This window comes from Urocampus carinirostris, chromosome 6, assembly GCF_059441175.1.
Source record: "Urocampus carinirostris isolate Australia breed hairy pipefish chromosome 6, RoL_Ucar_1.0, whole genome shotgun sequence".
NCBI lineage: Eukaryota > Metazoa > Chordata > Actinopteri > Syngnathiformes > Syngnathidae > Urocampus > Urocampus carinirostris.
In genome coordinates, this window is record NC_142354.1 from 41,231,071 (window position 1) to 41,257,528 (window position 26,458).

General features: G+C 40.2%; 1 protein-coding gene across 1 annotated transcript; it reads left to right on the plus strand.

The window, feature by feature from the left end:
• Window positions 1–1,779: 1,779 nt before the first annotated feature.
• On the plus strand, window positions 1,780–25,520 carry cyp24a1 (cytochrome P450, family 24, subfamily A, polypeptide 1). The gene is made up of 12 exons (XM_088339012.1): window positions 1,780–2,382; window positions 2,450–2,640; window positions 2,713–2,806; window positions 3,286–3,379; window positions 4,541–4,632; window positions 8,355–8,466; window positions 10,605–10,750; window positions 14,263–14,429; window positions 17,722–17,800; window positions 19,125–19,322; window positions 22,293–22,404; window positions 25,181–25,520. The coding sequence occupies exons 1-11, from the start codon at window positions 2,098–2,100 to the stop codon at window positions 22,401–22,403; spliced, it is 1,569 nt and encodes a 522-aa protein (XP_088195138.1). The 5' UTR covers window positions 1,780–2,097; the 3' UTR covers window position 22,404; window positions 25,181–25,520.
• The last annotated feature ends 938 nt before the right edge of the window (window positions 25,521–26,458 follow it).

A 26,458-nucleotide genomic window follows, 5' to 3' on the forward strand; every position in this document is an offset into this window, starting at 1 on the left:
ACCCTTGCCGGTTTGCTTTTGATATTGCTTTTGTGTAACATGAACAGACGAATTGGGAGCTCCGCTTTTTTTTTTTCAACATTCAAAACACATGCCCGTTGCAGCGAGACCCGAGACCAACATGGCGGCAACTTCTAGACAGGGAAATACAAGGCCGCTAAATTTCTCCTCTTGGAAATACAACGACCTATTGATTTTTTCAAGAAAATTAACATTGGTATGAAAGTTCATGTATGTTTTCTAATTATATCAATGAGTTTTGTTTTTACTAAATGGAAGTTTTTTATACCAATAGGAGGAACTAAATGATACATACTGTGCCTTTAATGCAGGACGAATAAATACATGCACATGTCAGTTTCACGTACATTTAAATGGATGGATGGATGGATGGATGGATGGATGGATGGATGGATGGATGGATGGATGGATGGATGGATGGATGGATGGATGGATGGATGGATGGATGGATGGATGGATGGATGGATGGATGGATGGATGGCAAAAACCCCTTCAAGGTGGTGCAGAAACATAGAAGATGATAAACATTAGAAAGAAATAGTACAGAAAGCAGTGGTCTTTTATTTCTGGTAGGGTTCACAACACCAGATGTCGCTGCTCTAGTAAAAAGATCCATGGATGGATGGATGGATGGATGAATATGAGTTGGAAAAACCGTCATAACAATGGACAGACAGATAAAACTGTGGACGGATGGACTGTCTATCTACAGGACACAATTCCATAAAGGACATCCACAGGAACATGAGGTGTTCAGCCTCAGCTTTACTAAATTGCCACACAAAAAACAAACATAATTCAAGTCAAGGCAAGTCAAATTTATTTATATAGCCCAGACTCCGTGCAGGAACATAGGGGGAAATCAAATCAGAGAGATAAGAGGGTGCAAGTCCATGCAAACATTTATATGTTAATAAGAGAACCTTAAAGTCACATCTTAAGTGGACTGGGAGCCAGTGCAAGTTGGCCAATACAGGCGTAATATGCTCAAACTTTTTGGTCTTAGTCAAAAGTCTAGTTGCTGCATTCTGAACCAGCTGCAAACTTTTGATGCTAGACATCGGGAGACCAGAAAGCAATACATTACAGTAATCAAGCCGAGAAGTAATAAACGCATGAATTAAAACCTCTGCATCTGAGTGGGACAGCATCGAACGAATCTTCGCAATATTACGGAGGTGGTAGAAAGCTATTCTAGTAATATTTTTCACGTGTGACAGAAAAGACGGATTAGGATGAAATATAACACCTAGATTTTTGACCGAGTCACTATGGGTGATATTACATTTGTCTAGGTTCAGGGTAGTGTTTGAAAACAACTCACGACAGTGAGCTGGACCAATAATCAACATTTCAGTTTTATTCTGGGTTAAGGCGCAGAAAATTAAGAGACATCCATCTTTAAATCTCAGTAAGGCAAGCCTCCAGATTTCTACAACTTAACTTTCCTGTTGTCTCCAGTGGAACATACAATTGAGTGTCATCTACATAGCAATTCCATTTCAATTCCAAAATAAATGAGAAAAAGTCCCCAATGAGCAAACACCAAAAATTGCTCTACGTTCTCTTCCCAATAACAAATATTTACCCCCAGTGTGTGTAGTAACATGTTGGCCTAATCTCACCAAAGTTTCGTTTCTCCCCGATGGCGCATCGGTGCGCACGAACCGCGTCACCTTCAGTGGCTCGTGCTTTCATGGAGAGGGGCGGGATATTTGCTTGAGCGGGTTTATTGAAGATGAACGCGAGGGGGCACTTCTGCGGTCTATCTGAGGCCATACGATCCTCTCAATGTGGATCCATAAATGAATGGTGGGCTCGGCGGCCACACCATGGCGCACCAGCACCTGATTGGCTCGGTGCAGGGACGGAATAAACCCACTCGGGGTATAAATGTGGCAGTGAGGTGTGACACTTCCAGGAAAGCGAGCAAAGCCTACCACCTTAAAATAAGATAGGAAAGAGAACAGAAAGTAAGAAAAAAACCATTGAAGAAATAGTAATAATCAAGAAAACGGAGGGGAAAATAAAATCTTGACGCACACACGCAAATCTATCCAACCCACAAGGAGGAGGATGAGGGCGCAGATCCAAAAAGTGCCGCAAATCGTGGAGTTGCTGAGGAAGAAGAACGTGGGACTGCAACACTTGAAGCCAACATCTTCGGTGTGCGTCCTGGAGGAGAAGGATGCTGTGGAGGTTGCAGTGCGGTGCCCGCACGCCGCTGCCTCCTCCCCCTCCTCCCCCTTCTCAGGGGCGCACAGTCTGGATGCCATTCCCGGACCCACCAACTGGCCTCTGGTCGGCAGCCTGGTGGAGCTGCTGCGTAAAGGAGGACTCACGAGACAGCACGAAGCTCTGGTAAGCTCCGTCTTGCGTTCTTTGTGTTGCATTTAATCTAACTGATTTCCCTCCCTGTACTATTCAGGTGGATTATCACAAAAAGTTTGGGAAAATCTTTCGCTTGAAGCTCGGCTCCTTTGAGTCGGTGCACATTGGCGGTCCTTGCCTGCTGGAGGCGCTCTACCGCAAAGAGGGTGCGCACCCGCAGAGACTGGAGATCAAACCATGGAAAGCATACCGGGACTTGCGAGACGAAGCGTACGGGCTCCTCATTCTGTAAGTCGTCGCCGTTCGGATCTGGAATGTTCAGACTTGGGAGGGTAAGCAACTTTTTGGGTTTGAATCCAGGGAGGGAAAAGACTGGCAGAGGGTGAGGAGCGCCTTCCAGCAGAAGCTGATGAAGCCGACGGAGGTTGTAAAGCTGGACCGCAAAATCAACGAGGTGAGGCGCAGCCGACACCGTTAAGCAGGGTTGGGTAGGGTTACTTTAACTGGATTACTTTCAATTACTTTTGTACATTGTTACACAGAATGACAATACAAGGAAATTATTATTATTATTATTATTATTACTCCAATACCAAATATGCTAATAAAAGACAAAAGAAACTACTGGCTTTGATCTCTTTGATCTCCGGCAAAACAAACATAAAATGCGACAGAAACAAAATGAAAATAAATCCAAACAGCTTGCCAACATCATTTTTGCAGTTCCATGTATTCCGTTACTCCCCAAGCCTGCACAAAATTTAGTAATTTTATCCATATTTAGTTTCTTTTGTCCTTTATTAGCATATTTGGTATTGGAGTAATCCAAAAGTAATTGAAAGTAATCCAGTGAAAGTAACCCGACCCAACCCCGCCGTTAAGACAGTTGTTTTGATTCATAGAAAAGAAACTGAAAAATTACTTTTACAATAGGTGATGGCAGAATTTGTTAGTAGAATTGGGACGATCAGCAAAGATGGGAAGATTGAAGACCTGTACTTCGAACTCAATAAATGGTCTTTTGAAAGTAAGTTTTACTTTTAATCTATTGGTCGGGAGCAAAATGGGAAAACAAATTTAAGGAGTTGTAACAGTTCTAACTGGCTTTTTGGTTATATAAATCGGGGGTTGTGAACTCTTTTGACTTCAAGAGCCAATAAGGCAAAATATATACTTTTTCAGTGAGAGACACATCATATTATTTTAAGAAGAAAAATATAAATTTTGATCTCCAGGGCTAAGCTAATTCTTCAGCTCATTTTATTTTATTGTGTAACATTTTGATGATTTCATAAAATATGTGCAATAATGATGCCAGACCCTGTGTCTTATTCCAACAAATATCCCAGTTAAAACTCGACTATCTCTTGGTTTTACTTGAGATCATTGATATTCATTGGGACTGTCATTTTTGTCCAGAATAACGGTTTTAAAACAAGGTGCGAGCAGAGTTATTACACAAAAATGTCAAAAAATACTGCAAATGGGAAGGATACGGAGGTATTTACCTACAGGTACATGACATGGCCACAGTTCTTACCTTCAGAATCCAGTGGTCATCATACTTATAACGTTGGTAAAATGGCGGCGCCCTCTGTTGGCTGCGGCTGCATCGGCTCGCTACAACGGGTCAGGTGCAATCGACATTTCGTTCTGTGTACATTGTTACAAAGAATGACAATACAAAGGAAATTATTATTATTATTATTATTATTATTATTATTATTATATTATTATTATTATCATTATTATCATTATTATTATATATTATTATACTATTATTATTATTCATCTCAAAAGTTGCCATGCAAAAACTCTTGAAAAATGCTAGAAGGTGGACATCACACTCACATGTGTATTCTGATGCATCTAATTGGTTAAGAAAAAACGTGAAAAATTATAATTGTATTTCTTTTTACTAGCCTACAATGTAGAACAGCGTTATAGCAGTATTGCAGCTAGTTGTACAAACACAGTACTGTATTGCACTGCCTGAACGTGTTAAAATTGGGAAATTTATCTCCGAGCCAGATGTACTCATAAAAAGACCCATTTCTAGCCCCCGAGCCGTATATTCCCAAACCCTGATCTAAAATTTGTATGGAAAAAAACCTGAACATCATTCATATAAACAAGTTACGTTTTCACATCGTAAAAAAAGCTGAAATTGTATCATTCTTAAATCTAGCCATCTGTCTGGTTCTCTACGACAAGCGATTTGGTTTGCTGCAAGAGAAGGTCAACGAAGAAGCCATGAACTTCATCGCTGCTGTCAAAACTGTAAGTTTTTCTGATAAACCTTTTTTTTTTTAGTTTTACTGCTGAAAAATCACTTTTATTATTCATCGTAGCTAAAAAAAAATCACGATTGCCACACTCCTTGATCAAAATGACAATACATGTCAAGTGCAGTTTGTGTAAAATTTTACCCAGATCTTAAAAATCTTTCGTTTTTCTTACAATCCCCCAAAAATGTGATTTTTTTAACGGCACAGTGTGTATTATTTGACCACTATATTTTTCTATATCTAGACACAAATGCCAAAAAGCATATGGACAACAAACTACGGATACTCAAAGTGACCAAAAAGCACTATTTTACTTCCCGTTTTTATGCCCAGTCTTTTAAAGGTTTTAGGGTACCCGTAGCAGCAAGATGGCGGACAATTATGTAAAATAAATGCTAATTTATAAACCTCTGAGTGTTTTAAAAATGTATGTGTGAATGATCTCATCTCTCATCTCATTAGCTGCACGCACCGCTTATCCTCAGTAGGGTCGCGGGGGTGCTGGAGCCCATCCCAGTAATCATCGGGCAGTGGGCAGGGGACACCCTGAACTGGTTGCCAGCCAATCGCAGGGCACACAGGGACAGACAACTCACTCGCTCATTCACACCTAGGGACAATTTGGACCGGTCAGTTTACCTGACATGCATGTTTTTGGAATGTGGGAGGAAACCGGAGTTCCCGGAGGAAACCCACGCAAGCACGGGGAGAACATACAAACTCCGCACAGGATGTCCGGTAGCTGGATTTGAACCCACACAGGAGGTTCCCAAGACCTTAGAACTGTGCCGCACACGCGCTAACCACTGCGCCGCCGTGCTGCCCAGTGTGTGTATGATAGTTCATGTATATTAGCTTATTGTTTCAAACACTATTGATTTTTAAAGAATAATGTACCAAACAATACACAATGTCCCTTTAAGAGCAAAAATACAATTTAATTGGACCGTGTAAAAAAAAAAGAAGAAAAGGGAAAAAAAAGTGGACTTTAAAATGGGGAAATCTATTAGCCATTGATATTAGATCGATTGTCGTTTCAAGGATTCTTGGTTTGTCCCTGCATTGATGCCAAATAAGGTCATTTCAAGGTCCTTTAATTCTTAACAATAAATAAAACAAACAAAATCATCTGCCAATTGAACACAAACATTTTTTAGCTGTTATATGGGTGATGTTGATGGTTTGTTTTATTAAATTATGTGTTTTACCGGTATCAGGAGCTAAATGATACACACCGCTGCTTAAAAAAAGTATGATTTTTTCGATTTAATTTCAAATTTAAAAGTAGTTTCTCATGACCAGGATGTTGACTTTTTTATTCTTCGATGGTATTATTAAAAAGTAGCCTGTATTTACAATGCATTCATTCTTTTAATTCTTGGGGGCGGCAGTGGTTCAGGAAGTAGAGCGCTCGTCTTGGGATCAAGAGATCGCAGTTCGAATCCCGGCTTGTCCGTGTTACATGTCAAAGTGTCCTTGGGTAGGACACTGAACCACTAATACGCCCAATAAGCAGGTTAGCGTCTTACATGGCTGCAATACAAGGCCGCCATTGGGAAATGTGAAGCACAATGTAAAGCGCTTTGGGAAGTCTTGACTTGAAAAGCGCTATATAAATGCAGATTATTTCATTTCATTTCATTTAATAATATAGCTTTCAACAATAGTATGAACTTAAACCAGAGGTCCGCAACTCGAAATTTTGAAAGAGCCATAACCACAAAAAAATGAAAACCTATTTTCAAATGAAAAGGATAGATGATTCATAAGTTAGTCATTCAATAGGGCAGCGCTGATAAGCCACAAGCAGCTCTAAAGCCGCAGGTTGCTGATCCCCAGTGTCCCCTCTAACTGCGCACTGCTCGCACATTGTCAGCGCACAAGAAAATCTAGCCAGCGCACAAAAATGAGGGCTCAAAATTACGAATTAAGAAGCGACTTAAGTCAAAGTTACAGTGCATGAAGGTAGAAATACACGGGTTCCCCTGACGTTGTGTCCTAAATGCGATATTTTGAAGTTGAGTCGAAATAGAACGAAGTTGAGTAAAATTAGTAGAGTTGGTCGAGAACCGGCTTCTTCGGCTCGGCTCACTAAAAGGAACGGCTCTTTCGGGTCCTAAACGGCTCTTCAGGTTGTTTTTTTCTTCTTTCATCCCAACATGACCAAATATTATGTAAAATTATGCACAAAATGACTTAAAGGAATGGGGGAATAGAACAAAAAAGAAAAAAATACCAAAATGAAAAAGTAGTGAAAAGCTGAGAAAAAAAGAAACAAAAGGAAGAGAAAAAAAAGAAAGAAAGAATTAGAAAAAAGCCAGAAAAAAAGAAAAGAAAGAAATGTAGGAAAAAAGTAAATAGAGAACAAAAAGAAAAAGGTAAGAGCTGGGAAAAAATAAACACAATGAGATTTTTTTTAAAGGAATTTTTAAAAAAAAGAAGAAAAAAAACACGGAAAAAATAAGAAAAGTTTGTGTTGCATTCAAACAATTTCCAATTATATCAAGTGAATCTTGTTGCCAATATCGTACTTCCACTAAAAGATGTGATTAAGTACAGTTCTGTATTTTACAACCTACTAAATAAGCCCCCAAAAATGTTAATATTATGCGACAAAATGTGTCAGGAAATAAAAAGAAATGGATATTTTGTGAAAGAACTGTAAGAACAAACTATGTTTGTAGGCCGTACAACCTTTGCAATAATACATGACTCAATTCATTCAAAAGAGAAAAATAATTTTGCATCGCCGGAAACTCAGCAAAATGTAACTTGATAATTAATTATCTTGCCACACTTGGGATTATGGTTGCTCACTGTTGTTTCAAGCATTGCTCACCGACTTTGTGTGAACGCTCAGAAAATTACAGGGAACATTGCTGATCCCCGACTTAAACCATTGAGTAACTTTGTTTCACCCAACTCTCCACCGCCGTAAAAATAACTAAATTGTAGTCAGGCACTTTAATGTTGTTTGACAAACCAATGTTTTACAATTTCTTTGAACTATTATTCAATTGAGTGTTCAAAATGATCAAAAGCTAAGATCCCACTGAATTGAGAGCACCAAATGCTGACAGACTAGAGCGGCGAATCCAGCGAAAGTGCTGCAGATGGCAGTATTGTTCACCAGCTAATATATATATATATATATAATAATAATAATAATAATAATAATAATAATAATAATAATTTCCTTGTATTGTCATTCTGTGTAACAATGTACACAGAACGAAATGTCGATTGCATCTGACCCGATGCAGCCGCAGCCAAGAGAGGGCGCCGCCGACCACTTTTTAAGTCTTAGGAATGACTCGGCCGGGGCGCGAACCCGAACCTCCCAGTCTCAAAGCGGGCGCCTTACCATCTAGGCTACTGAGCTGGTACATCCAGGTCTCTGAGGTTAACCGGAACATTCAGTCCTGTTTTCATTGTGTGTTAACCCCAGACCGTGATTTCCACACAAACGTTCAACGATCTGCATGCCGGACTCACGTTGGCTGCCGGTTCGCCGGGTTCACATAAGCCGAGGTCAGCTGAACGGCTGCCAGTGAAGCCGGTTACTGGGGCAAACCAATACCGTCAATGTATTATCACAGAAGAGGGAGGGTATGCAGAATAGGGGGCATGGGGTTCATGGTGATACCAGGAGCAAAGACCGCACTCATCAGCAAAAAGTGATGATTGGATTAAAAGGTCTGACTTCCTTTACAGATGATGAGCACCTTCGGCATGATGATGGTCACGCCCGTGGAGCTACACAAGAGTCTCAACACCAAAACATGGCAGGACCACACAGAAGCATGGGATCGCATTTTTAGTACAGGTACTTTTTCGTGTGAAACTAGTTCAACATTTTATTATACAGTGGAACCTGGGTTTTCGAACGCCTCTCAGTCCGGACAAATCGGTGTTCGACCGAAGATTTCGAGAAATTCTTGCTTCGCTGTTCGGTCAAAAAATCGGAGTTCGAACGCCGGTACGCTAGGGTGCGATGCTGAGCGGCGTACGGGTGTTTTAGCCCCTAATTATGCCTCCAAAGAAGGTCGGTGCAAGCAGGACAGGTGAAAAAAGTCAAGTTGTTTGTACAACTATTGCCTTTAAGAAAGACATAATAGCTAAATATGAAAGAGGTGTACGAATTTCCGATCTTGCTAGTGAATACAGCATGTACGATAGTAAAGAATAAGGATGCATTGAAATCGAGTGATGTGGCTAAGGAAGTTAGCGCTATAAGCAAGCAAGTTTTGGAAGAGGTTGAAAAATTTTTGATGATTTTTCTTTCCCCACCGTCCACCACAAAGGTAAGAAATCCTATTCATAATCCTTTTTTTTAATTTTTACACATTCATGTTAGTGTAATCTTTCGTACGGAAGATTACGATAACGCGAACGTACGATTAGCCTGGGTTAGCTTACGTTAAAACTTCATGGTAAACGTTTAGGGTGTTGGAACGGATTAAAACGATTTACATTATTTTTAATGGGAAAAATGATTTCGGCGATCGAACAAATCGGTTTTCGAACAGGGTTCTGGAACGGATTATGGTCGAGAACCCAGGTTCCACTGTATTTTAAAATAAAAAGACTTGGATTGTATGAAGCGTACTTTTGAGAGCATAGTGAGCAAGTGTATGAACGTCACAAAATGACAGCAGATCGTAAACTTTTGGAGAGTGTCGTATAACATCAAGAACATGTTTTTGCAATGTGCTCAGTTCATCTATATTTCCATCTTTCTCCACTTATCTGGAGATCTGGTCTCAGGAGACAGCAGCTTTAGCGGGAAAGCTACTTGGCTGCCCCACCCACGAGATCCAACTTCTCCAATTGGATGTTACAATGTTCCAAGAGCATAAGAGACATACAGTCTCCTTAGTCTGTCTTGGATTGTCTCCAAAAGCTTCTTGTCAATAGGATGTTTCCAGAAAAACATCCCATGCCACCTCAAAGTTTTATTATATAATAAAAATAAAAGTGAATAGTTACAATAACTATTTTTACCTTCATACAACAAATAACATTTATTTATTTATTATTATTTTTATCATTTATAAGTCTATATTCTTAAAACAATCATGCTTATTTTTGTTTGTTTTTTGTGGTAATTGTGCTGTATTTTATTTGTATTCTATTTTATTCTAGTTAACTTGAACCATCAGATGTCACTTTTTAATTTTACTGAGCATTTGACATGTTTCAACGGCAATGCATTCTACTGTGTTCTATTCTAATACATACGCAGGGTTGGGTCGGGTTACTTTAACTGGATTACTTTCAATTACTTTTGGATGACTCCAATACCAAATATGCTAATAAAAGACAAAAGAAACTAAATATTGATAAAATGAGGACTCACAACACGTGGTAAGCTTTCTCTCCTGGCTTTGATCTCTTTGATCTCCGGCAAAACTAACTTAAAATGCGACAGAAACAAAATGAAAATAAATCCTAACAGCTTGCCAACAGGCAGCACGGCGGCGCAGTGGTTAGCGCGTGTGCGGCACAGTTCTAAGGTCTCGGCAACCTCCTGTGTGGGTTCAAATCCAGCTACTGGACTTCCTGTGCGGAGTTTGTATGTTCTCCCCGTGCTTGCGTGGGTTTCCTCCGGGCACTCCGGTTTCGTCCCACATTCCAAAGACATTCATTTCAGGTGGATTGGCCGGTCCAGATTGTCCCTAGGTGTGAATGAGCGAGCGAGTTGTCTGTCCCTGTGTGCCCTGCGATTGGCTGGCAACCAGTTCAGGGTGTCCCCTGCCCACTGCCCGATGATTGCTGGGATGGGCTCCAGCACCCCCGCGACCCTACTGAGGATAAGCGGTGCAGCTAATGAGATGAGATGAGATGAAATTAACTATTTTGGATAAGAAATTCAATGACTTCCCCCAATTTAAAGACACAAGGGTTGAGGCTATTCCAATTTCATAAAAGGCATAGCTCTTATTTTGTGATCTCTCACCTCAGCCAAAGTTTACATCGACAAGAAGTTAAAGAGGAAGATGCCTGGAGCAGCGGATGACCTAATCGGCGACATCCTGCACAACAGCAACCTCTCCAAGAAGGAACTTTACGCTGCAATCACCGAGCTGCAGATCGGCGGTGTGGAAACGGTAAGGCACCGCAAAAGAAAAATAAGAAAATCCATTGTTAGAGGTGGCGTAGTTGGAGGTGTCCTTCAAAGGTTCAAAATCAAATATTTTTTCAATCGTGTTAACAATGCCCAACTGAGATCCTTTATATATATTTTTATACCACGTCTATCTGCTTTTATTATACTTATTTTTATCATCGGTGTTCCGGCCACGGAGCGCATTATACTGGGGGGAGGGGAGAGTGATTTTAGGTAACAACTGAGCAACCAACCTGGCTTTATCTTTTATCGCTTTCTTCTGAGAAGACTTTAAAGATGTAGCTTGTTTGGCCAGAGTCCGTTATTCATAATTAGCATTCTTCAGCTAAGGCGGTTGACACTTGCACACATAAGGATACAAGGCAAAAACAAGAAGAAATCGACTACCGTAAATTCCGGACTATAAGGCGCACCTGATTATAAGCCGCACCCACCTCATTTTGGGAGGAAAACCGACTTAGTACATACACAAGCTGCACCAGTATATTAGCCGCATGCGCCCACATTAAATAATGAATGCTTTTTTAATGAACTGTTCTGTTGACGGGGGGATTTTGAATAAGTTTATTAATATATATTATTTATCAATCGTCCACTATCTAAAATTAGTCAATTCATGATACATTTCAACCCCAATAGGCCGAGGAACTGACTCAAGATCCTACCAAAAGGGTCAAGAAATTATCAGTGCTATTGCGTCGTTCCCAGTGGGACTGCATTACTGGGCGATATGTGGGGTGAACAGAGCAAGCTAGTTATCATTTGATGCAGACCTGCAGAGTCGGGGTACTCGTTGAAAGTAATCCAAGGAAAAAAAAGTGTATATTTCCAAAGGTAAGGGTGGGAAAAACATATATCCACTATTGTCTCCTGCGTTCACAAACACTCACCTTTACCCGTCCCCAGTTCCCATCAGCCCGCGTTTGCTCCGCCCCTTCTTTCTTATTCGCTCGTGAAAATCAGCATAAGTGTCTCAAATAAATACAAATAAATACATTACAAAATGTTTTGCATAATCTAAGGAGTTGAAGTCTTCCTCGTCATAAGCGGCCGTTGGAAAAATTACATAAATTGGCCGCTTCACCGGATAAGCCGCAGGGCTGAACATTTGGGAAAAAAGTAGCGTCTTATAGTCCGGAATTTACGGTAATTGTGGGTCTTATTTTAACTACCCTTTCTGCTGAAAAGAAGAACATCTTATTTTTTATTTGTACTTTTAACTTGTTTATCCCACATAATAAATAGAAAATCATTACAATTTCCTTAAGACTGATTTCCATAAGCCACCTTTGAGTAGTTGTCAATACCAATTTCAGGTCACTCCTACAAAATTCTATTCCCTATGAAAAAAAACGGGCTGATATTTCAAAGCAATAACTATAAATTGTAATTATGTTTTCCACAATTCTAACCAATCAATGGACTTCTATCACTCATCCAATTTCTAGTTACGATTGATAGAATAGAATAGAATATACCTTTAATGTCATTGTTACAAAATGGGTTAACATATTGTGACAACGAAATTGGGCATGACACTCCAGTTTCACACATTCACAGTGAGGTAAAAAAAACAAGAAGATGAAGGAACAGAGAAGATAAGGTTACAAAACAAGGAGGATAAGGTTATAGTTATAATTTCCACAATATTTACACAAGAAATGCCGGCATGTAGGATGTTACATACAGTTTGGTATCGTAAGGGTTTGTGCAATATGCATTTGGTGCAGAAATAGTCATCATAGTGCAAAAAAATAGCAGAGTGCAACTGAAAACGAATGCTACAGAGCTCGAGGAAGAATACAAACTACGGAGATTTAAAATGACCAAACTGCACCATTTTCCTGGTCATCGTTTCACAAGGTTTACGTTTTTTGGGGGGGTACTCTTGGCAGCAAGATGGCAGACAATCATGCCAGCTCCCTCTAGGTGAGCCTCGTATTCTGCCAAATAAATACCGGATATTAATTTGTCTTGCTGTATGGAAGCTAGAGCTCTTGTTGGTGATAGAAAGGAGGGGAGAGGTGTTGTGAAAGGATAGTGGGATTGTGGATGCGTTCTTAAGGATGGGCTGCGCACCCGTATGATGCGGCAGGGGTAAACCAGTGAAAGCTGTTGGACAGGAGAGTGTGTTGTGTCACCCTGACCCGAGTGACATGGCCGCTTTCTGGTGTCCCGTTTTCATCTGGAGGGACGAAAGCATGACCAACTTGGGTGCCAAGGTGCCTAACTTGTTTGGGTGTTTGGGCAATTGGGTTGGCCATGGTCCCAAAAAGTTTGTGTGTGTTTTTTTGCTATTTTTTCCCTTTTATTTTCTTTGTTATTGTATGTGTTTGTCTTGCTGTCGGTCACCCCTCTTGAGGGATATGACCAAGGTAGATAGAGAGATAAATAGAATTTGTATACATTTTTAATGGGCAGATAGCCTCAAGATATCTTAAAGAAGAAAAAGTGTACCTGGGCTCCAAAAAGGTTTAGAAACACTGCTCTTTATAAGTCTTGGCTTCCCCGACGCCGCATTACAACTTTTAGGACGCACGCTTCACCAGCACGAACGAGACGGAGACTCCGGTAAAAACAGGGGTTGGAGACTACGCGCTACAATAACAGCCGAATCATTGACACACACTGCTCACTCGATATGGAGTTTCTAGCAGTATCGTGCAGACACTTCTATCTACCGGGAGAGCTAACTGTGGTCATTGTGCTTGCTATTTATGCTAACGTTAGCATAGCGCTAAATCTCCTGCCCGCTGCTATCAATAAACAGCAGCTTGCACACCCCAACGGAGCTTTTATCGTCGCCGGCGACTTTAATCGGGCATGTTTATGGACTGTACTCCCCAAATCCATTCAATACGTGGACTGAGCAATTCGGGAAAATACACTGGACTGTGTGTACTGTAAGATCAAACATCCAGTTCGATCCACCATTTCTGTTTGTCCCTCACCCCCCTCATCACCCCCCCTCCGGAGGAAGCAGAGCCTATTTACAACAAAGACAACAAAGACAGTTAAAACATGTTCTTTGTTCCTTTATCTCTTTGTTTCATTATCCTCACTGTAAAATGTGGAACTGGAGTCGTCCAATTCCGTTGTTACGATATATCCCATGTTGTAACAATGACAATGAATGCATATTCTATTCTATCCTATTCTATTCTATTTTTCTGAGTCTCAAAGTTGAAGGGAATGCTGCACTCTACAATAGTGGCAAAACATCGTAGTAGCATAAATAACCTTTCGCCTATTTCCTGTGCTGTAAAAAAAAAAGTGTGAGTATGTGTATGGGAGTTCTACTGCTTCGCTCCAAAACAAACACGTGCTACAGTTACAGTGCCTTAAATACGCTGTGTGAGTCAAGGGGCCTTTGAGGAACTTGAAATATTTCTCAACTCCTTTCAGGACCCCACAGCGGAATGTATGCTAAGGAAAGGGGCTGCCTGTCTGACGTTTGTTTCCCCCCCCACCCCCCACCCCCCTTTCTCTCAGACTGCCAACAGCATGCTGTGGGCCATTTTCAACCTGTCGCGTAACCCGGCCGCCCAGAAGGAGCTTCGGAGGGAAATCATGAAGGTGGTGCCTGACGGCCAGCAGCCGTGCGGGGAACACCTCAAGAGCATGCCTTACCTCAAAGCCTGCCTCAAAGAGTCCATGAGGTACAATGACGTTCTCAAACTAAGACAATATGAAAAAGTGAAGGTATCGGAATGATATTGCGGTCTAAAAAAGGTCCCGGGTAGTCAAAACTGGCAAAGTACAACCCTTAATTCATTTATTAAATACTCTATTAAATACTCTATTACCGTATTTTCCGCACTATAAGGCGCACCTAAAAGCCTTTATTTTTTTCAAAAGCTGACCATGCGCCTTATAATACAGTGCGCCTTATTTATGGATCCATTTTAAAATTGCAAAGATTTCCAACTAACTTGCAGCCGCTGACTAGATTTTCCCCCGAACGCCAAGTAGTACGCGGTGAATGCTGGGATTTATTTACCGGCGTATCATTGGCTAACCAATGTGTCAATCATCATTTGAATCGATCACTATTGGCTAAAGTTATTCGGAGGTCAAGGGGCAGATCCTTTTTATCATTTACAGGCTGGCATAGGCTAAAGCGGCAAAACAAAGCCTGCAATTGGCCGAAAAAGATGAAAGTGTATAGCACGTGGCTGACGGCATACAGAAAGCATTTTTTTCTATTCTGTAGTTGAAAATATTTTATTCTCCTGGATTTACTACCCTCACGGATATAAGAGGACATTGGCTGGACATTATTATGAACACAACGACTTCGGTGAGCTACTCCGGGTTTTATATTGTCCCTGTATCTTGTTTCAGACTGAACTCGATGTTTCTGTGATAAGCGGTGCAGATAATGGATGGAATGGAGTGTCTATTTTTAAATTCAACTCAATTCCAAGTGTTTATTGTCGTATGCACAGTAAAGTTGCGAGCGAAAAAGAAAATAGAAACTAAGGAATGGTTGGCATTTCTTGAATCCCAAGACTTTAACCCTCCGAATGATGGATCGATGCATTTGAGTGACATCGTACGGACACCGCATCCGCACGTGTTCTCGACACGTATTTGTGTTTTTGCAAGCTTTGGGAATGTTAAGGGGGTAATAAGTTGGACTGAACTATCTGACTGTTTTGTCGACGTTCCCATTGTAGCGTCTTATAATCCGGTGCGTCTTATGTATGTCAAAAATAGGACCAAAAACTATTTTTTCGGGGTGCGCCCTATAACCCGGTGCGCCCTATAATGCGGAAAATACGGTACTTTATTATACATTGAAACCAAAAAACAAATCCAATTTACAGGCTCAAGTGTTTGTTTACCAGTACTTGGTAAACATTTTCTTTTCGAATAAATTTTGTACTGTCAAATTATAATTCAAAAACTAATCCATCTTCTTTATTGCACAAATGTATTTAGGACACGATCCACTTTACTTACAAGCAGGGTTGGGTAGGGTTACTTTACTGGATTACTTTCAATTACTTTTGGATTACTCCAATACCAAATATGCTAATAAAAGACAAAATAATCTAAATATGAATAAAATGATGACTCACAACACGTGGTAAGCTTTCTCTCCTGGCTTTGATCTCTTTGATCTCCGGCAAAACGAACATCAAATGCGACAGAAACAAAATGAAAATAAATCCAAACAGCTTTTTGCCGTTCCATGTATTCCGTTACTCCCCAAGCCTGCACAAAATTTAGTCATTTTAAGTAAAGTAATTGAAAGTAATCAAGTTAAAGTAACCCTACCCAACCCTGTCGGTATGTTTCGATTTGAAGGTGCAACAATTTGATTTGGTTTGATGTGAGGGATTACAATTCAATCCAAAATGGTATCGTTCGCTTCCACAGGAGACGATTTAGGATTTGATTTGATTTTGTGTGCATATTTTCTGGTTTCCTGAGTGAATAAAAAGGGAAATAATTGTGAATTGAATCCGTAAGTGAAATCTTTTGAAAATTAACTGTTTCCTTTGCACGTGAAAGTGTAGTTACTGTAACTGGATGTGTTCCGGTTTGCATCCACCAAGCACCTTGCCGGAATCCCGAGTGGTACCACGGAGATTAAGGAACCCAAACATTTCTCCCACACATGACCACATTTCGAAAAAAAAACAATCTCCGTGTGATACGGCGGCATGACCGGGCGCCGATGTTTTCCTCATGTGCAGTCACAAGTTGTCGTTGGTGTTATATGATGCCCGACATGAGATTATACCGCCACTCTCACTGTATGGAAAAAAAACAGTTTTTAGCTCACGTAAAACAGCTTAGACTCGAACATTAGACCTGCACAGTGTTCCCTCTAAACTGCGCGCGTGCGCAATTGCGCACTGCACGCACTTTCTCAGCGCACAAGAAAATCTAGCCAGCGCACAAAAATGAGGGCTCAAAATTACTAATTAAGAAGGGACTCAGGTCAAAGTTACAGTGCATGAAGGTAAAAATACACGGGTTCCCCTGACGTTGTGTCCTAAATGCGGTATTTGGAAGTCGAGTCAAAGTAGAACGAAGTTGAGTAAAGTTAGTAGAGTTTTTCGGGAACCGGCTTCTTCGGCTCGACTCACTAAAATGAACCGGCTCTTTCGGGTCCTAAACGGCTCTTCAGGTTGTTTTTGCTTCTTTAATCCCAACATGACCAAATATTATGTAAAATTATGCACAAAATGACCTAAAGGAAGGGGGGAATAGAACAAAAAAGAAAAAAATACCAAAATGAAAAAGTAGTGAAAAGCTGAGAAAAAAATAAACAAAAGGAAGAGAAAAAAAAGAAGGAAAAATTTAGAAAAAAGCCAGAAAAATAGAAAAGAAAGAAATGTAGGGAAAAAGTAAATAGAGAACAAAAAAAAGTAACAGCTTGGAAAAAATAAACACAATGAGATTTTTTTTTAAAGGAATTAAAAAGAAGTAGAAAAAAAACACGGAAAAAAGAAGAACATTTTGTGTTCAAATAATTTCCAATTATATCAAGTGAATCTTGTTGCCAACATTGTACTTCCACTAAAAAATGTGATTAAGTACAGTTCTGTATCTTACATCCGACTAAATAAGCCCCGAAAAATGTTAATATTATGCGACAAAATATGTCAGGAAATAAAAAGAAATGGATATCTTGTGAAAGAATTGTAAGAACAAACGACGTTTGTAGGCCGTACAACCTTTGCAATCGTACATGAGTCAATTCATTCAAAAGAGAAAAATAATTTTGCATTGCCGGAAACTCAGCAAAATGTCAAATTTTGGACACGTTTGATAAACAATTATCTTGCCACACTTGGGATTATGGTTGCTCACTCTTGTTTCAAGCGTTGCTCACCGACTTTGTGTGAACGCTCGGACCCGTGGAAAATTACAGGGAACATTGGACCTGCATGAGACGCAATTCCTATGTGTTGTTTTTTTTTTCCTGATTTACAGGTTGTCACCGTCCGTCCCGTTCACCAGCAGGACCATGGACAAAGACACTGTGTTGGGCGATTACGCCATTCCCAAAGGAGTAAGTGGATTATACGCCATACACCTGATATGAGCAGATTACGCTCATTTACATTTGACACATGTGCTGGCTTGTTGAAATAACAAATCATGTATGAACTGTACTGTTCAAAGTCCAGACGCATATTCCTTCGACACCCCTACCAACCCACTAATCTTAGCCTACCGTATTTTCCGCACTATAAGACGCACCTAAAAGCCTTTATTTTTTTCAAAAGCTGACCATGCGCCTTATAATACAGTGCGCCTTATATATGGATCAATATTAAGTCGCAAAGTCTTGCAACTAAGGCAAGCAGCCGCCGACTCGATTTTCCCCCGAAGGCGAAGTCGTCCGCGGTGTATGCTGGGATTAATATACCGGCGTTTCATTTCCTAACCAATGTGTCAATCATCATTTGAATCAGTCACTATTGGCTAAAATTGATCGGAGGTAAAGGGGGCGGATCCTTTTTATCATTTACAGGCTCGCATAGGCTAAAGGGGCCAAACAAAGCCTGCGATCGGCCGAAAAAGATGAATGTGAATCACACGTTGGGTTGCACTACGGCATAGAGAAAACATTTTTTACTATTATGTATTTGTAAAAATTTTACTCTCCTGGATTTACGACACTCACGGTTGTAAGAAGACCATGGTTACGTATCATTATTGAACGTGATGGCTGCAAGAGAACTTAGATGAGCTTTATATTTTCCCGGTATCTTGTTTTAGAACGATCTGGATGTTTCTGTGATGAGTCTATTTTTAAACTCAATTCAATTCAAAGTGTTTATTGTCATACGCACAGTAAAGAACCCCGTTTCCCTGCACAATAAAATTCTTACTTTGCTGTCCACACAGTTGCCAGCGAAAAAGAAAATAGAAACTAAGGAATGGTTGGCATTTCTTGAATCCCAAGACTTTAACCTTCCGAATGATATTTGGAACGATGCTTTTGAGTGATTGGTGACATCGTACAGACACTGTTTCCGTACATGTCTGAGACACGTATTTGCTTCTTTGCAAGCTTTCGGAATGTTAAGGGGGTAATAAGTTGGACTGAACTATCTGACTGTTTTGTCGACGTTCCCATTGTAGCGCCTTATAATCCGGTGCGCCTTATGTATGGAAAATATAAGACCAAAAACTATTTTTTGGGGGTGCGCCCTATAACCCGGTGCGCCTTATAGCGCGGAAAATACGGTACTTACAAATTTGCCCGGCATTTCTGAACACGCATGAGTACACGTTAAACAATATTTTGAATTCTCCGACTGTAAAGAAAACACACTCATAATATCAACAATTACTCGATCCGATGATTTGCTCTTTCTACCCTACAGACGGTTCTGATGATCAACAGCCACGCCATCAGCGCCAATGAGGAGTACTTTAATGACAGCAAACGCTTCAAGCCCGAGAGATGGCTGCGTGAGAATAGCACCATCAACCCCTTTGCCCACGTGCCCTTTGGCATCGGCAAGAGGATGTGCATCGGCAGGCGGCTTGCCGAGTTGCAGCTTCAGCTAGCTCTCTGCTGGGTAAGTTCGCTAGCTTTCAGATCGTGGCTCACAAGGCCAAGTGACCATCATGGAAACTAGCTAGTTCTAATATTACACCATTATTTAGCACGAAATTCGTTTTTTTTCCAGGGGAGGGATGTTTTGACATCTATTTTTTGTGACCAGTGGCCCTGTGCCATTAGACCAGGGGTGTCAAACTCATTTGAACTCGGGGGCCACACGATAGAACAAACATTCTGTCGGGGGCCGGACTAGTAGATTAAAGAGAAAGAAAAAGGGAGATAAAGAAATAAGAGAAAGAGGGAGGGAAAGGGAGAGAGGGCGGGACAAAGAAAGAAAAAGAGCGAGAGAGAGAGAGAGAACGTGAGAAACAAAAATGAAAACTCGTGAGAGAGGGGGAAAAGAAAGGGAGAGGAAGAAAGAAATCCAAAGAGAAATAGAAAGACAGCAGGAGGGAAAAGAGAAAAGAAAGCGCAAAGGGTTTGAAGAGAGAAAGAGAAAAGAGAGAAAAGGAAAAAAGGAAGTGAGAGCAAAAGAGGTTAAAAGACAGAGAGAGAGAAAGAGACAGAGCAACAAAGGAAGAGAAAGAGACACAGAGTGAAAGAGACAGAGACAGAGTAGGAGAAAACGGGTGGAAAAGAAAGAGAGAGAGAATGAGAGAGAGAGAGAGAGAGAGAGAGAGAGAGAGAGAGAGAGAGAGAGAGAGAGAGAGAGAGAGAGAGAGAGAAAGACAGAGTGAAAAGAGACAGAGACAGAGTAGGAGAAAACGGGTGGAAAAGAAAGAAAGAGAGAGAGAGAGAGAGAGAGAGAGAGAGAGAGAGAGAGAGAGAGAGAGAGAGAGTGAGAGAGAGAAATACAAGTACAGTGTCTTTGTGAGAGGCACCTGGCTTTGGCAACATCAAGTGGACATATTTCAACTTGGAGCTCGTTTTTCTCTTGCGCTTCTCTGAGTGTTGTCTCGCGGGCCAGATTCAATCCCTTAGCGGGCCTGATCTGGCCCGCGGGCCGCCTGTTTGACACCTGTGCATTAGACTCTTTCTTGACTTCAGAATCATCCAACAAATCTGTGCTGTTATACAGTCAGGGTTAGGTAGGGTTACTTTAACTGGATTACTTTCAATTACTTTTGGATTACTCCAATACCAAATATGCTAATAAAAGACAAAAGAAACTAAATATGAATAAAATGATGACTCACAACACGTGGTAAGCTTTCCCTCCTGGCTTTGATCTCTTTGATCTCCGGCAAAACTAATATAAAATGTGACAGAAACAAAATGAAAATAAATCCAAACAGCTTGCCAACATCATTTTTGCCGTTCCATGTGTTCCGTTACTCCCCAAGCCTGCACAAAATTTACCGTAAATTCCAGACTATAGAGCGCACCTGATTATAAGCCACACCCACCACATTTTAAGAGGAAAACCGATTTTGTACATACACAAGCCGTACCTGTATATAAGCCGCATCCGCCCACATTCAAACATGTAACACAAACACAAAATGAACCCAAAGCCGACTTCAAGTCCCGCGATTGAAACTAAATGTCCTTCGTTAAAGTCCACAGTTCAAAAATCACAGCCGGCAAAATGAACGGAAAATGATACCGGTACTTAAGGTTTGATGCAGCCCTGCAGAGTTCAGGTCCCGTTGAAAGTAATCCAAGGAAAAAAGTGTATATTTCTAAAGGTAAGGGTGGGAAAAATATATCAGATGAACACATTTACTCACGCAACTTCTTTTTCTTTAACCAACTTTTTACCCCCTCTTCTTTCCTTTTCGGTCCCTCACTTTTAGCGGTCCCCACTTAAACTCGGCACCCCGCGTTTGTTGCGCCCCTCATTTTTCGTTCACACGTGCAAGACATATCAAAATAAGTGTCTAAAATAAATACAAATAAATACATTACAAAAATATACAGGTGCAAATACATATTATACATCGGTTACACATATTTACAAAGAAAGACGGTACACCGAGAGAGTTTTCAAAGCTTTAATTATAATATTATAACTTTCATCCCAAACCGTGCCTGTGGAGAGTAGCAAAACGCTACTAGCAACACGCTCGCAACACAGTAAACGGGTCTGTTAAAGAAAACATACCGTTCTAGTAGAAACCACGTTAGCTGTCCTCATCTTCCTCCGAATAATTGACCTCATCAAAGTCGTCTTCCTTCAGTATGGGAAAGAGTCTTTGTCATATCGGCGTCGCCCCACGCTACCTTTTTCAAAAACACGCTAGCAACACGCTCGCAAAGTGAAGTTCACGTGCAGTAGCTCTGTTTCCTTCTTTATCGGACTGCTCGTTTGCTTGAATGCTACGTCATGTGCCTTTCTTTTTGCAATTTGCATGATGAGGATATGTCAATGCTAATTTAATTTGTGCACAAGCTAAGAAGTTGCAGTCTTCCTCTGCGCATATATTCCACCGGTCTAAATCTTACCTTTTGTACTCGAGCGCCGCTGGCGGCCGTTAGAAAAATGACATAAATTGGCCGCATCACTGAATAAGCCGCAGGGTTGAAGGTTTGGGCAAAAAGTAGCGGCTTATAGTCCGGAATTTACGGTAATTTAGAAAACGTGTCTGGCTGGTTAGCGCGCACACCCAGGGTTTGGAGGTCCAGGGTTCAATTACAGCCACTGGTTGGCAACCACTTCATGGTGTCCCCTGCCCACTGCCTAAAGATTGCGGATTATACGTCAAAAAAAGAAGTTAATTACTCACAAAGTAACCAAAAAGGAAAATACCACACCTATTGGCTGTACAACAGGAACAAGTACAAATACTCTCTGTTTGTTGTTGACTTAAAAGTATTCTTGGAGTATATATGAGAGCAAATGATCTAGAAACTGAGAACCGATGTATACAATTCCCCAAATTGAAAAGTTAATTGGTATGTCATTTGGTTATCAATTTAACTGCTAAGTGACCATTGACAGACTAGTTGGTCTCTACGCAATTATTCATTGACTCTTTCTCGGCAGCTTGTCCGAGATTACGAAATTGTGGCCACGGACGAGGAGCGGCTTGACGTGATCCACTCGGGACTCTTGATTCCCAACAGAGAACTACCGGTGGCTTTTGTCAAGAGATGAGGTGAGACAGAGATATTAAGTCCTGACCAATGTTCCCTCTAAGCTGTGCGTGCGCAATTGCGCACTACCCAGAGCTTTTCCGCACACAAGAAAATCTAGCCAGCTCACAAAAATCAGGGCTCGAAATTGTTAATTAAAGAAGTGAATTAAGTCTAAGTTACAGTGCATGAAGGTAAAAAAATGTGGTATTTTGAAGTCAAGGTCGAAGTAGAACAAAGTTGAGTAAAGTCAGTAGAGTTTTTCGAGAACCGGCTTCTTCGGCTCGGCTCATTAAAAAGAACCTGGCTCTTTCGGGTCCCAAACGGCTCATCAGGTTGTTTTTGCTTCTTTCATCCATACACGACCAAAGATTATGTAAAATTGTGCACAAAATGACTTAAAAGAAGGGGGAGAAATAGAACAAAAAAGAAAAAAATACCAAAATGAAAAAGTCATGAAAAGCTGAGAAAAAAAAGAAACAAAAGGAAGAGAAAAAAGAAGGAAACATTCAGAAAAAAGCCAGAAAAGAAAGAAAAAGAAACAAAGGAAAAAAAGCAAATAGAGATCAAAAAGAAAAAAATGTAACAACTAGGAAAAAATAAACACAATGTGATTTTTTTAAAGGAATTAAAAAAAAAATAGAAAAAAAGAAGAATAAGTTTGTGTTGCATTCAAATAATTTCCAATGATACCAAGTCAATCTTGTTGCCAACATTGTACTCCCACTAAAAAATGTGATTAAATACAGTTGTGTATCGTGCAACAGACTCAATAAGCCCCCAAAAATGTTAGTATTACGCGACAAAAGATACCAGAAAAAAAAATGGAAATCTTGTGAAAGAATTGTTGTAAAAAACAAATGACGTTTGTGGAGGAACCGAAAAGAAGTGCAAAAAAGCACAAGAAAGAATACAAACTACAGAGACACAAAGTCACCTAACCGCACCATTTTTCATAAAATAATTTACGCAGCATTTTTGAAGTTTTTGGGTACCTGTAGCAGCAAGATTACGGACAATTATATCAGCTCCCTGTCGGTGAGGATCATGTGATGTCAAATAAATGTAAATTCCATGTCAGACACAGACATAGCCTGTTAGATGAATCAATCCAGCCTGCCATAGATTTCTGAGTATGTCAAATAAGAAATGGTCTCTAGGTCATTCCTATCAAAAGTTATTTTTTTAATAATAGATGAAAACCAAATGCTCGATATGGCCACTGGAGGGCGTAAAGCGTAAATGTGTAAAAGAGCTGGTATCTTCAAGTCAAGACTTCCCAAAGCGCTTTACAGTGTGCTCCACATTTCCCAATAGCGGCCGTGCAGCCATGTAAGGCGCTAACCTGCTTATTGGGGGTATTAGGGGTTCAGTGTCTTACCCAAGGACACTTCGACATGTAACACGGAGGAGCCGGGATTCGAACTGTGATCTCTTGATCCCAAGACGAGCGCTCTACCTCCTGAGCCACTGCCGCTCCTGTTAAAAGTTTTATCCTGCATTTATTTTTTTCTTTATTCCAAACCGGTACCAAAATTTGGGCAAAGATCACAAACTGAAGTTTTTATAGCGTGTTGACATAAGACTACATTCACTCAACTGTTAAAATAAACCAGTTAACACATTTATCTATGGTTTCAACCAATGTTCCCTGTAATTTTCCGCGGGGCTGGGCGTTCACACAAAGTCGGTGAGCAACGCTTGAAACAACAGTGAGCAACCATAATCCTAAGTGTGGCAAGATCATTAATTATTAAACATGTCCAAAACTTGACATTTTGCTGAGTTTCCGGCAATGCAAAAATTGTTTTCACTTTTGAATGAATTGACTAATGGAGTATTGCAAAGGTTGTACGGCCTACAAACGTTGTTTGTTCTTACAATTCTTTCACAAGATATCCATTTCTTTTTATTTCCTGATATATTTTGTCGCATAATATTAACATTTTTGGGGGCTTATTTAGTCGGTTGTAAGACACAGAACTGTACTTAATCACATTTTTTGTGGAAGTACAATGTTGGCAACAAGATTCACTTGATATAATTGGAAATTATTTGAATGCAACACAAACTTTTTCTTCTTTTTTCTGTGTTTTCTTCTACTTTTTTTAAAAATTCCTTTAAAAAAATCTCATTGTGTTTATTTTCTCCGAGCTGTTACTATTTTCTTTTTGTCCTCTATTTACTTTTTTCCTACATTTCTTTCTTTTCTTTTTTTCTGGCTTTTTTCCAAATTTTCCCTTCTTTTTTTTCTCTTTTAATTTTTTTTCTCAGCTTTTCACTACTTTTTCATTTTGGTATTTTTTTTCTTTTTTTGTTCTATTCCCACCTTCCTTTAAGTCATTTTGTGCATAATTTTACATAATATTTGGTCATGTTGGGATCTAAGAAGCAATAAGAACCTGAAGAGCTGTTTAGGACCCGAAAGAGCCGGTTCCTTTTAGTGAGCCGAGCTGAAGAAGCCGGTTCTCGACCAACTCTACTAACTTTACTCAACTTCGTTCTCCTTCGACTCGACTTCAAAATACCGCATTTAGGACACAGCGTCAGGGGAACCCGTGTGTTTTTACCTTCATGCACTGTAACTTTGACTTGAATCGCTTCTTAATTAGCAATTTCGAGCCCTGATTTTTGTGCGCTGGCTAGATTTTCTTGTGCGCTGTGAGAATGTGCGTGCAGCTTAGAGGGAACATTGGTTTCAACTCTGCAAAATGTCCCTTAACACTACTTACCGTTTTCCTTTTAAAAATCAGTTATTTGATACCTATGTGACCGCTAATCCTCTCATTTTTCTTGCAGGTGCAGCATCAGTCCAAGAGAACGACGGCATCTCGACTGTCCCTTTATTGCTGCTCTGTAAATAGAAAAGAAAATTGCTAAACATGTAATCAACATAAATACCTCAAACTTATTTAAAAAGTATTACTCAAGACTGTTGTTGGTATCCAAAACAGCAGTCATTGTATACAAATTGAGAACAGGCAGCTGTCTTTAAATCTTATAAAATTCCTGTATGTAGATGTTAAACTATATATTGTGACATACATATTTTCATTGTGTTCATAAAGTGCTATTATATTATTATATGTATTGTTTTTGTAGAAAGTATATATATTTGCTGAAGTAAAATGAAAATATTTTCAAAAAATTTCTTGTTTTTGAAGAGGATATGTGTATTTTATTTGTATAGCCCTTAATCACAAAGAGTCTCAAAGGGCTGCACTGGTTATTGTACAGACCATTATTTCAGACTATTTGTCACGAGGGACCAGACCAGAACGGGGGGCAGGAGGCAGGAAGGGAGAACTCAATTGCGTTGACGATCAAAACTTTTATTTGACAAAATAAAAGTCGTCCAAAACTCAGGGACAAGACAGAACAAACAGGCTTTAACTAAAAACGTGCAAACACAGGTTTCTTCCGACTCAAACCAAACAGGACAGAGCAAAACAGAACGGGAAATGCAGACAGAAAATGCAATGAGCCAGCACCCGCAATACCCTCAAACCCCACTTAAGAAGCAAACGCGCAAATTAGGCGAACAGCTTCAGCTGTTGCCCAGGGGGCGGGGCCAGCCGGTTGCCACGGCGACCATGCTGGACACGACACTATTATTACACCATCCCCTGATCTGGAACCAACATGAGGGCAAGGAAATCACATCTTACTTTACTTATTTTGCTGCATTTCAGAATTTTTGGGGGGTTGAGGGTTTTTATTTTTAATGACAGTTCCCTATTCAACTCAATATATATTCTTAGTGGAACTCACCCTACTAAAACAATACAGTAGATTGAAATAAATATATTTTAGTACAGAAACACTTAAGGTAAATATAAAAATATACATTATAACGATATGAGCATATGTCAAGTCAAGTCATGTTTATTTGTGACGCCCTTAATCACAAAGAGTCTCAAAGGGCTGCACAGACCACAGATTATTGCAAACCACAGACTATTATGACACCATCCCCTGATCTAAAACTTACATGAGGGCAAGGAAACTCAAAAACCTCAGCATGAGGAAAATAAAGAAACCTTGAGAAGGGACCGCACAGGAGGGTAATCCACCTTC